This window comes from Carlito syrichta, unplaced genomic scaffold (genome assembly GCF_000164805.1).
Source record: "Carlito syrichta isolate Samal-C Ts95f unplaced genomic scaffold, Tarsius_syrichta-2.0.1 Scaffold109679, whole genome shotgun sequence".
NCBI classification, from domain to species: Eukaryota; Metazoa; Chordata; class Mammalia; order Primates; family Tarsiidae; genus Carlito; species Carlito syrichta.
This window is the reverse complement of record NW_007053775.1, coordinates 148,907-161,248: the sequence shown is the minus strand read 5'-3', so window position 1 is coordinate 161,248 and position 12,342 is coordinate 148,907. Positions and strand designations below refer to the sequence as shown.

The 12,342-nt window shown below is 59.5% G+C and overlaps 1 protein-coding gene across 1 annotated transcript in view; it reads left to right on the top strand.

The window, feature by feature from the left end:
- EPHA2 (EPH receptor A2) overlaps positions 1 to 12,342 on the top strand; it is a 30,814-nt gene that overhangs the window by 14,273 nt on the left and 4,199 nt on the right. Inside the window, 13 exon segments of the mRNA XM_021717635.1 lie at positions 2,149 to 2,304; positions 2,398 to 2,730; positions 3,830 to 3,945; positions 4,360 to 4,513; positions 4,981 to 5,080; positions 5,886 to 5,941; positions 6,217 to 6,342; positions 6,476 to 6,664; positions 6,822 to 6,883; positions 6,983 to 7,192; positions 7,402 to 7,551; positions 8,211 to 8,404; positions 9,603 to 9,782. Coding sequence (XP_021573310.1) covers positions 2,149 to 2,304; positions 2,398 to 2,730; positions 3,830 to 3,945; positions 4,360 to 4,513; positions 4,981 to 5,080; positions 5,886 to 5,941; positions 6,217 to 6,342; positions 6,476 to 6,664; positions 6,822 to 6,883; positions 6,983 to 7,192; positions 7,402 to 7,551; positions 8,211 to 8,404; positions 9,603 to 9,782 — 2,026 coding nt within the window.

Here is a 12,342-nt window from a genome sequence, read left to right as displayed (position 1 = left end):
GGGTCTCGAACCCACGGGCTCAGGCAATCCACCCACCTCAGCCTCCCAAAGGCGCAGGATGACAGGCTGAGCCACCGAGCCCGGCTTCCAAACGGAGCTGTTTCTACGCACAGAGGTGCCAAAGGAGGGAGACTCAGTCAGGCGTCCTCCATTTGAGTCTTGATTTCCTGTCTTAAGCTCAGAGACCTGGGACAGGTGGCTTTGCCTCTGAGCGGCCGTTCCTTCACCTCCAAAGCGGAATGCAGATTGTGAGGACTAAATGAACGTAGAGTGCTCGGCCCGGGCCCTGCACATAGTAGGTTCTCATTAAGCATCACCATCACTGGGGCTCCAGGCTCTGTATACAGTAGGAGGCAGGTCCTGTCTGCGTAGGCTGGACAAGCCCGTCTCCCTGCAACCCGAGGGGGTGGGAGAGGCTGTGTGTGTGGCCCCTGGCCAGGGTGGGGAGAGGTTGGGGTGTCGCCTACTCTGTGAGCAAAGTCATGGATAGGAAGTCACCATCCGGGACCTTACAGAGCTGAATGGCCTCTGAGCCTTGTCCCCCTGACTCCCAGCCCCCCTCCCCACCTCTCCTTACACAGGGGACTGGACGAAGAGGTCTTGACCCCAGGACCCAGCCTCAAGGGTGAGCAGGCCTGCTTGGGCCAGGACACTTGAGACTGGCTCTCCTGGCCTTAGGCCATTGGAACCCAGGCTGCCCCTGGGTCTTCTTCCAGGCAGCCTTGGCCTGAGAATTTTCCCTGACACTGCAGATCTCACGGTACAAGTTCCCCCACATCAGACCTTCCATGGCTCTCCACTGCCCCCGGATAAAGTCCCAGCTTCTTAGCCTGGCACTCAGGGCCTTCCTCGACTGTCTTATTGCCTGCTTCTCCCCTTTTTTGTGCTCACAAAGTCCCTCATGCTTGCTGTATCGGTCATGCGTCTTTTCATTCCTAATTCCCTTTCCCCATATCTCTCCCCTGCTGAACTCCTACATAGCCCCTAAACCCCAGCTGAAATGTTCGCTCTGTGACTCCTCAGACCCCTGGCCAAGGTTGTTTCCCCTTCTCTAGTCCGTAGCCCTTTTCCCAGCCCTTTTTCGAGGACCCTGTCAGGTGCTCCTGCCGCCTGAATTCAGAGGCTTTGCTTTCATCTCATGCATGCCCAGTGTGGGGCCAGGCACAGACTCGAGCCTCAGTGTGTGTCCTGAGGTTGACGGTGTCTCAGGACCCTCGCCTCAGAATAAGCTGAAGGCGTAATTGGAGGGCTGTGGGCGGAGGTCTCTGGGGTGACCTCAACCCACTCTGGCCACCTCAGCAGCTGCCCGAGCCATGGCCAGCCCTGCACAGTGACCCCTGTGTCTGGGCAGCTTCCTGCCTGTGTGGCCAGGAAGGGGCTTGAGGCAGGGGCAGGATAGGGTGGTGGGAGGAAGAAGCCCCCAGAGTCAGGTGCCTGAGCCCCCAGCTGAACGGGCCAGGACAGAACGAGCCACCGGGGAGGAAGAGCCACTTCCTGACTGCCCTTGTGAGCCACAGACATGACTCGGCCCTGGAAGCAGAGCCAGAGAAAATGCCGGGGGCCTGGCCTTTCCTGCTTCCTGGTCGACCAGCCCCGGAACAGGAAGGCAGGCAGGTCCTGGGGTTGAGGAACACCTGCAGGAATGATATCCTGAAGCATTGAGGCCGGTGGTGACAGTCAGTCAACACACACATATACACACACGATCAAGAAGAGGCAGTCATTGCTCTGGTAAACTCCTACACAGCCTCTGAAGCCCAGCTGAGATGTCCCCTCAGTTCGCAGCTGTCCAGGCAGACCCGATGGGCTGGTCTGCACAGATTAAAGGTGACAAGGCAGGTGGGCAGCGTGCTCGGTCCAGTGCTGAGCCAGGTGTGCGATAGAATTCTGAAAAGTGAGATGTGGCCCTGAATGCCAGGCTCGGGGCATGAGTTTGCAGCTCATGGGTGAGGCACTTCCTGGGTGCCCAGTGCACGCTAGGTGCTTGACACATTTTCCCATCACAAGACACTTAGCCAATGAGAAAACAGGTCCACGGGGATGTGTCAACTTGTGGGTGGGGGGCAGTGAAGGGCAGAACAGTAGCTTGGGGCGGGAGCAGGCCGAACTGATGTCCCTGTACCCTGTTTGTCCTGTGCCCACCACCAGCCTGCTCGCCTGGATTCTTTAAGTTTGAGGCATCTGAGAGCCCCTGCCTGGAGTGCCCTGAACACACACTGCCATCTCCCGAGGGTGCCACATCCTGTGAGTGTGATGAAGGCTACTTCCGGGCACCCAAGGACCCACTGTCGATGCCCTGCACACGTGAGTCTCCAGTGGGCCTGGGTGGGGTGACAGAGGGTGCCATGTGCGGGCTGCCCAGGTCCAGCTGAGCCCTGACCTCTCCCCTCCGTGCAGGCCCGCCGTCCGCTCCTCCCTACCTCACGGCCGTGGGCATGGGCGCCAGGGTGGAGCTGCGCTGGACGCCCCCGCAGGACAGTGGAGGCCGTGAGGACATCACCTACAGTGTCACCTGTGAGCAGTGCTGGCCCGAGTCCGGGGAGTGCGGGCCCTGTGAGGCCACCGTGCGCTACTCGGAGCCTCCGCACATGCTGACCCGCACCAGCGTGACGGTCAGTGACCTGGAGCCTCACATGAACTATACCTTCACCGTGGAGGCCCGCAATGGCGTCTCAGGCCTGGTGACCAGCCGCAGCTTCCGGACAGCCAGCGTCAGCATCAACCAGACGGGTGAGGCCCGGGGTGGCGGCTGTGTCCTGTGGGGCCTGCCTGGGTGGCATTGAAAGAGGACGGCCACCCAGGGCCTGGCTGTGTTCAGAGAAAGAGCAGAGCAACAGGTCAAACTATAGTCTCTAGAGTCACTTTTGAGCTCTGTGACCACGGGCTCATTACTTAGCTTCTCTGGGCCTTGGTTCTCACCTATTAAGTATGATTATCATGGAGAATTTGATAAAGGATGATAGGCCGGGCATGGTGGCTCAAGCCTGTAATCCCAGAACTTTGGGGGGCCGAGGTAAGAGGATTGCCTGAGCTTGGGTTTGAGACCAGCCTGGGCAACTTGGTGAGATCTCGTCTGTCTCTACAATAAATATAAAAATAAGAAGAATCGCCGGAGTCCAGCAGGTCGAGGCTGCAGTAGCCGTGAGCGTGCCACTGCACTCCAGCCTGGGCGACAGAGTGAGACTCCAACTCAAAACAAAAACAAAACAAAACAAAAAAAACCAAACAAATAAATAAAGGATGATAAAGCTCTTGGGACAGTGCCTGATCTACAAACAGTTCAGCAAAAGTCAGCTATTCTTTTATTTTTATGATTTGTACACTTGTGAATAATCATGAGAGGCCGGGCATAATGGCTCACGCCTATAATCCCAGCACTTTGGGAGGCCGAGGTGGGAGGATTGCTTGAGTCCAGAAGATCAAGACCAGCCTGGGCACCATAGCGAGACCGTATTGCTATAAAAAAAACCAGAAATTAGCTGGGCGTAGTGGTGCACGCCTGTAGTCCCAGCTGCTTGGGAGGCCGAGGCAAAAGGATCACCTGAGTCCAGGAGGTCGAGGCTACAGGGAGCCATGATTGTGCCTCTGCACTCCAGCCTGGGTGACAGAGTGAGATCCTGACTCAAAAAATTCCCAGGCCCTCACTGATGTGCGAGCCCCCGTGGTGGGGGCCTGGGACCCTGTGCTCTGGAGCTGGATGTTTGGGATGCCAGGTTGGGATCTCGGAGCCTGGACTGTAGGGGGAACTGGCTCTGGCTCTGCTTGTCCCCCCACTGGCTGCCTACGCCCAGGCGGCCCCTCACACCCCTTCCCCCACCGTCCCGTCCAGAGCCCCCCAAGGTGAGGCTGGAGGGCCGCAGCACCACGTCGCTGAGTGTGGCCTGGAGCCTACCCCCACCGCAGCAGAGCCGCGTGTGGAAGTACGAGGTCACCTACCGCAAGAAGGTAACTCCCAGGGGGCCAGGGTCAGTCACGCGGATGCCACCGCACCACACAGCCATCTGTGGACGCTCCTGCAGATGGGGAAACTGAGGCCTGGGCTCTCCCAGGGAGTCCCCTCTCCCAGGGTAGCACGACTGAGATTTGTAAGGAGAGAAGAAGACATGCTGTCTGGATCCTTGGGAGAGGCGGTCAGGGTAGGGGCCAGGGCAGGGGCTTTGGGACTACATGCCTGGGTTGAGTCCTGGCCATGCATTTGCTCAAGTGGGTCGCTTCACTCCAGAGCCTCAGTTTCCTCCTGTAAGAAGAGCCTCGGGCGTGCTCATGTGGTGGAGCTGCCTGGCTGGCTGGGTGGTCTCCGGGGGGCTGAGCCTAGGCCCTGCCTGCCCTCACTGTCTGCCCCTTCACCGGTCCCCGCAGGGAGATGCCAACAGCTACAACGTGCGCCGCACCGAGGGCTTCTCCGTGACCCTGGACGACCTGGCTCCGGACACCATCTACCTGGTCCAGGTGCAGGCACTGACGCAGGAGGGCCAGGGGGCCGGCAGCAAGATACACGAGTTCCAGACGCTGTGTGAGTCGGGGGCCAGGGCGGGCTGGGCCAGGGCCCTGAAGCCGAGCGGTGAGACATCTGGGGGCAGGACGTGGGTCAGAGAACTTAGAATGCCCCCCGTCCCGGTCAGTGGGGCCTTGGGAGAGCCCTGGGTGGGCTGGGCCCAAGCCCAGGGAGGGGGAGGAGTCGAGGGCTATGAGGAGGTGGGATGTGGACTCTGGCGTTGGCAGGCCCAAGTTCAAATCCGCATCCCAGAAAGAGCCAGCACTTAGAGTCCCACATGCCTGAGAATACCTACTGTGACGCCTCTTCTCACTGACCATGTGTGAAATGGAAATAAATGTCCTCTTGAGCCTTCGAGAGTAAAAGCACCCAGCACGTAGTAGGGGTCTTGGGTCCCTAACGTGGGCCTTGGGTGACATAGAGGGGTAGCTGAGGTTTGTTGGGGGAGGGGGGCTCCCTTGTCACTAACTGGTCTCCCCCAACAGCCCCGGAAGGATCTGGCAACATGGCGGTGATTGGCGGCGTGGCCGTCTGTGTGTTCTTGCTTCTGGTGCTGGCGGGCATCGGCTTTTTCATCTACCGCAGGTTTGTCAGAGCCCACACCCGGGCTTCGCAGGGCTTAAGTGGGACACAGGGGCAGAGCCCTCCCTTTCCTTATCTGAGCAGTGGGCTGGTAGTCATCTAATCTTAGCCCAATCTAGCCTAATCTAATTCCTGCCTCCAGAGGGTGGGAAGATAGAATGAACTGTGAGTGCGTGTAGGGGCTTGGGACACGGTGGGCATTATCTCTGCCCTCGGTTTTTTTTTTTTTTTTGAGTTGGAGTCTCACTCTGTCGCCCAAACTGGAGTGCAGTGGCATGCTCCCGACCACCGCAGCCTCGACCTGCTGGGCTCCGGCGATCCTTCCTCCTCAGCCTTCCAAGTAGCCGGAACTACAGGCGTGTGCTACCACACCCGGCTAATTTTTGATTTATTGTAGAGATAGGTCTCGCCAGTTGCCCAGGCGGGTCTTGAACCCACAGGCTCAGGCAATTCACTCGCCTCGGCCTCCCAAAGTGTGGGATTACAGGCTGAGCCACTGAGCCTGGCCATCTCTACCCTTGTTATTCACAAAGTGTCCACACCTCCTCTGGACATCCAGGCAGGAAGCGTGGGGTAGCACTAACGAGGAAAGTCCTCGTTATGGCTACTTAAGGGGCCATTATGGTGTGTAGATCCCAAGGAGTGGGTCCTGGGTTGCTTAGGTACTCTCCCTGCTCTGCTCCGAGGGTGGGAGCAGCGAGCTGTGCACACCAAACCCCGCTCAGGGTCAGAGCAGGGTCAGGAGTCTCCCTGGCCACCAGCACAGGCCTCGCTGACCTCCCCTGTGTTCCCCGTGCGGTTGTTTCAGGAGGAAGAGTCAACGTGCCCGCCAGTCCCCAGAGGACGTTTACTTCTCCAAGTCAGGTGAGACGCAGCCTCCCTCCCAGCCCAGCCCTGCCCCCACTGTCCCCAGAAGCCTCTCTAGCTCTGTGGCAGAGGTGTAGGGGCAGCCAGCGTGTTCCCAGGGCACTGGGGGTGGGGCCCAGAGGCTTCCATGGGCAGCTCTAAGGTGCCGAGCCAGACGGTTCGTGCGCCACAGCCTGGGCTGAGTCTCCTGAGGTCCCTGGTCATGTGACCACCTCCGCCTTTGCTTGGGATCCCTCCTGAGCTGTCTGTGACCCACCTGCTTCCCTTTCCAGAACAATTGAAGCCCCTGAAGACATATGTGGACCCCCACACCTACGAGGACCCCAACCAGGCTGTGCTCAAGTTCACCACCGAGATCCATCCGTCCTGTGTCACTCGGCAGAAGGTGATCGGAGCAGGTGAGGTGGGCGCACCTGGTGAGGTTGGTGCCCCGGCCGAGGGGCCCTGAGGAGCGGGCGGGGCGGTACGAGTCGGGAGCCCCCACCCCTGCACCGGGGCTGACTGGGGCGCCCCTCACCTTACCTGCCACAGGAGAGTTTGGGGAGGTGTACAGGGGCACACTGAAAGCATCCTCAGGGAAGAAGGAGGTGCCGGTGGCCATCAAGACACTGAAGGCCGGCTACACGGAGAAGCAGCGCGTGGACTTCCTCAGCGAGGCCAGCATCATGGGCCAGTTCAGCCATCACAACATCATCCGCCTGGAGGGCGTCGTCTCCAAATGTGAGGCCTGGAAGGCCCTCAGGGCCCTGGCCCGCAGAGGGACGGGGGGCGGGTGCTGCCCACAGGGGCCACCGGCCAGGGCTTCCTCCGTGTCTGTGCCCACACCCCCCTGGCCCCTGTGCCCACCTACCTCTCACCTGTGCCCCTCCCTCTCCAGATAAGCCCATGATGATCATCACGGAATTCATGGAGAACGGGGCCCTGGACAAGTTTCTCCGGGTAAGGATGTGGGCCATGCGGGCAGGGATGCAGTGCCCGTGCCTGGGGCACCCCGGGGGGCTCGGGGCTGGCTGGCGGCTGAGCACTGTGCCCCGGCAGGAGAAGGACGGCGAGTTCAGCGTGCTGCAGCTGGTGGGCATGCTCAGGGGCATCGCGGCCGGCATGAAGTATTTGGCCAACATGAACTATGTTCACCGCGACCTGGCCGCCCGCAACATCCTCGTCAACAGCAACCTGGTCTGCAAGGTGTCTGACTTTGGGCTGTCCCGTGTGCTGGAGGATGACCCCGAGGCTACCTACACCACCAGTGTGAGTGCGGGAGGGGCCGTCATGCGGCGGGGGGAGGGTCAGGGAGGAAGCAGCCTTCACCCTGCCCAGGGCCTGTGCACACCTGGGCATGGGCTTCAGGAGGTGAGTAGGCCTGTAGGAGTGTGAGGAGGGGCTCTGAGGCCTGGCTGTGGTGAGACTGGGACCCGCTGGGGGGGGACGGCGGTGACTGGGCCCCGGGTCCCCTGCAGGGCGGCAAGATCCCCATCCGCTGGACGGCGCCGGAGGCCATTTCCTACCGCAAGTTCACCTCGGCCAGCGACGTGTGGAGCTATGGCATCGTCATGTGGGAGGTGATGACGTACGGCGAGCGGCCCTACTGGGAGCTGTCGAACCACGAAGTGAGTCCCCTGCCCTCCCCAGGCCTGCCGGGACCCTGGACGCATTCCCAAGCCCCAGCTTTGAGTTTACTCTTCATTTGGTCCAGACCAGTCTGTGGTTCGGTCAGTAAATGTTTAGAGAGGGACTGCCGCGAGCCCGGCCTCGTGCTGGGTTCCAGGCCCTGGTCCCTGCTTAAGTCCCGAGAGTGCAGAGACAAGGAAACGAGGAGTGGGGGGTGTGTGTGTGTGTGTCAGTGTGTGCGTGCGTGTCTGTGTGTCTGGTGCCTCACTCAGCCTGGTGGCCTGGGAGGCTTCCCGGAGGAGGTCATGTCTCTGTGAGGTCAAGGGCCAAGGGCATGGTAGGGTAGCTGGGTAAAGGGAAGGAGTGGGGAGGGAGACGGGGGGAAGGCTGGGTGGGAGCACACAATGTGGTGCCATCTGAGTGCCCTGGGAGGGAGCTGGTCCGGAGTCCCTTCCTCCCTGGAGCTCTGGGGACAGCCCCTGGGCACTCGTCTCTCGGTAGCTCTGAAGGCTGACTGTCAAGAAAGGCTCCTCTCGTCTGTCTCTTTCCACTCTGTCCCCCACCTGCCTCCAAGGCCAGGGACCTCCCAGCAGGCCTCGCTGCAGGAGGTCTCCGTGGCCTCCTGCTGTGGCGCCCCTGACCGTGGCATTCCCTCCAGGTGATGAAAGCTATCAATGACGGCTTCCGGCTGCCCACGCCCATGGACTGCCCCTCTGCCATCTACCAGCTCATGATGCAGTGCTGGCAACAGGAGCGCGCCCGCCGTCCCAAATTCGCCGACATCGTCAGCATCCTGGACAAGCTCATCCGCGCCCCCGACTCCCTCAAGACCCTGGCTGACTTCGACCCCCGGTAGGTTCCACAACCACCCAGCTTCCCTCCCGCAGACTCCCAAGGCACACTGATAGAGTGACCAGCAGGGGAAGTGGGGGCGGAGGGGCTCAGAGGGGATACGCGGGCTGAGCTTAGACTGGACAGGGTGGCTCTGGGAATGCTGATGGAAGCAGCCGACCTCTGTGCCAGGCACACGCTTATTTTATTTTTATTTTTATTTATTTATTTTTTGAGTTGTCTCACTCTGTCACTCAGACTGGAGTGCAGTGGTACACTCATGGCCACTGCAGCCTTGACCTGCTGGGCTCAGGCGATCCTTCTGCCTCAGCCTTCCAAGTAACTGGAACTACAGGCACGCGCTACCACGCCCGCTAATTTTTTTATTTATTGTAGAGGCGAGGTCTCGCCACGTTGCTCAGGTTGGTCTCAAAATCCTGAGCTCAGGCAATCCTCTCTCCTTCACCTCCCAAAGTGCTGAGATCACAGATGTGAACTACCACACCTGGCTCACATGCTTATTAATGTGTTGTAGCTTATTTAAATAACCTACGGGGCCGGGTGCAGTGGCTCACGCCTGTAATCCCAATACTTAGGGGGGCTGAGGTGGGAGGATTGCTTGAGCCCAGGAGTTTGAGACCAGCCTAGACAACATAGTGAGACCTCATCTCCACAAAAAAAATGGAAAGAATTAGCCGGGCATGGTAGTCCCAGCTACTTGGGAGGCTGAGATAGAAAGATTGCTTGAGCCCAGGGGGTCGAGGCTGCAGCGAGCCATGATTGTGCCACTGCACTCCAGCCTGGTCAACAGAATGAGATCCTGACTCAAAATAAAACAAAGCCAAACCTATGGGATGGGTCCTACAATGATTCCCTCTTTGTAGATGAGGAAACGAAGACAAGCCTGTTACGTATTTTACACAGCTGGCAAGTGGCCAGCCCCAGGATCCTGAACCTCTGCCCGTGGTGTCTCATGACTTGGTGGTTACCGGTAGTGTCTTGTTAGTAGGAGTGGCAGGCAGCAGTCGTCATAGACACTGAGTGCCCCCAGTGTGCCAGGCTGTCTCACTGTAACCTCGACTTGACGTCCCCGTTGCCCAGATGAGGAAACAGAGGCGCAGGGCATCCAAACGGATTGCCCAGGTTAGGGAGCAACAGCCTCGGGGCCTGGGGTGGGCTGGGTGCCACAGCCCCTCATCAGCAGTGGTTCCTGTGGTAGGGTGTCCATCCGGCTACCCAGCACCAGTGGCTCCGAGGGGGTGCCCTTCCGCACGGTGTCCGAGTGGCTGGAGTCCATCAAGATGCAGCAGTACACGGAGCACTTCATGGCGGCCGGCTACACAGCCATCGAGAAGGTGGTGCAGATGACCAACGAGTGAGTCGGACTCCGCCCCGCCCGGTCCCGTGCACCTGCCCCTCCAACCTCCCACCACGCCCTCTGCTCTGCCTTCCCGGTGTTCCTGTCTTTGCTCTTTCTTTCTGGGAGAGAGGATTCTTGGGAAGGGAAGGGAAGGGCAGACCCAGGCCGGCAGCCAGCAATTCTGGGCACCCACCCTCGGCTCCCTCCACTTCCTGCGTCTTTTTCCTGAGTGGGGAAATAGTTGTGATTATCGCAGAGACTGCCAGGTATTGAGGGCTGACTGGGTGCCGGCTCTGTACGGGAGCACTTCGAGCCAGTTCTTGTGAGAGCTTTGCAGGGTAGGTCATGCCTCATCAGACAGGTGGAAACAGGTGCAGTGAAGGGCAGAGACTTGCCCTTGGTCTCACAGCCATAAGAGACAGACTAGGACTCCTGTGCTCCATCAGGGTCTGGAGTGCAGAGATCGTGGAGGTCGTTCAGGGAAACGGAGGCTGAGTGGGAGGTTCCCCGGCTTGCCTGGGGTCACACAACCAGTGAGGGGCGGTGTCCCTCTCCAGGATGTCTCTTCCCATGCCCCCCTCCCCACACAGTGGACTCTCAGCCTTGCAGTCTGGCCTGGCAGAAGTGCCGCTTACCTCCTGCTGGCTCTGGGCTTGGCCTTTGTGGGGCGGTCCCTGGAGAGCGCTTCTCCTTCCCAGACCCAGCGCTGGGACCCTTCCCGGCATAGCCTTGGCACGGACACCTCCTTCCGTCCCAGGAGGGAGACGACATTATCCTCTTAGCCTTTTGTGCCTCTAAAAATAGCAGCAGGTCGCACAGCCCAGCTTGTGCAGGGTCCGAGGTCATGGCAGGAACAGGCCCGGGGGCCGGGAGGTTTTGGGAACCGCATGGAGGGGATGACCTGGGCTTCGGGCCTGTGCGTGAACATTCTCTCGAGCCTCTGGAAGCTGCTCGGCTGGGCTTTCGACCTGCTGACGGAGGCCATAGTCCCTCTCAGGGGACAGCCAGCCATGAGAGTCAGGCGGGGAGTTGGCCAGAGGGACGCAGGGAGAGGTGGATCCCAGGATATCTTTTTTTTTTTTTGAGTTGGAGTCTCACTCTGTCACCCAGACTGGAGTGCAGTGGCCGCTCCCAGCCACCGCGGCCTTGACCTGCTGGGCTCTGGCGATCCTTCTGCCTCAGCCTTCCAAGTAGCTGGAACTACAGGCGCACGCTACCATGCCCGGCTCATTTTTGATTTATTGTAGAGATGAGGTCTCGCCAAGTTGCCCAGGCGGGTCTCGAACCCACGGGCTCACCAATCCACTCACCTCAGCCTCCCAAAGGTGCGGGATTACAGGCTGAGCCACCGAGCCCGGCTGGATATGGATATCTTTTGCTTTCGGCTGGCAGCAGGGTCCCACGCTCAGGCTCTGCGGTCGTACCTGCTTCAGGTCCCACATGTACCACTTCCTAGCAGGTGACCTTGATCAAGTTGGGTCCAACTTGAGCCCCGGCTTCCATTTCCCGTTGTGGGGGTGGCACGGGTGCCGTACAGAGGATACCTCGGTACCTCCTAGGGGCAAATGCCCCCTCCTCTTCCCTGAGATCCCGGACTAGCCCCCTCTGCCCCTCCACCATGGACAACACCGCTTCTCCCCCGAGGACCAGAGCTGAGGGCAGGAGAAGTCCTCACAGGAAACACGTGTTCCCAGAAGCTTCCCGAAATAGCCCGGGGTGCTCCTCGCCAATTCCTTTCCCACGAGCGGGGACAGGGCCATCTCGGATGGACGGAGGCCATGTGTGTGCTGGAGTGTGTGTTGTTGTGGAAGGGCCCAGAGAAAGGCAGGAAGTCATTGTGCGCTCCCTCCTCCTCCCAGCAGCCGCTCTCGGGGCCTGCGTGACTCACAGCCCCGCTGCCTCTTCCCTCCCCCTCCGCCTCTTTCCAAATAAATGGGGATCTCAAAGCAAGTAGCCTGTGTCTGCACATGCCATGGATCCCAGTGGGAGGCTCAGAGCAGGTTGCGGGAGACTCTCCCCACGGGATCAGGATTCAGGCTTCCGTACCCCGCCCCCTTTCCTTCTCGGCCTCCTCACCTCCTGGACCTCCTCCCACGAGGCAAGCCACTGTTCCCCTGGGGTTCCACAGCCACGGCCTCTTCCCAACTTCAGGGTTCACCACGCTATTTTGGAGTTCGGTTTCTAGCTAGACTGGTAGTTCAAAATGTTTATTTAATTAATTTATTTATTTGAGACAGAGACTTGCTTTGTTGCCCAGGCTGGAGTGCAGCGGCGCCATCATGGCTCACTGTGGCCTTGACCTCTTGGGAGCTCCAGTGATCGTCCCGCCCCAGCCTCCTGGGTAGCTGGGACGACAGGCATCGACCACCAAGCCCAACTAACTTTAAAATTTTTTTTGTATGGACAGAGTCTCACTATGTTACCCAGGCTGGTCGCAAACTCCTGGCCTCAAGTGATCCTCCTCTCTTGGTCTCCCAAAGCTCTGGGATTGTAGGGGTGAGCATACTGTGTCTGGCCCCAAATTTTTTTTTTTTTTTTTTTGAGTTGGAGTCTCACTCTGTTGCCCAGACTGGAGGCAGTGGCCACTCCCGGCCACCCC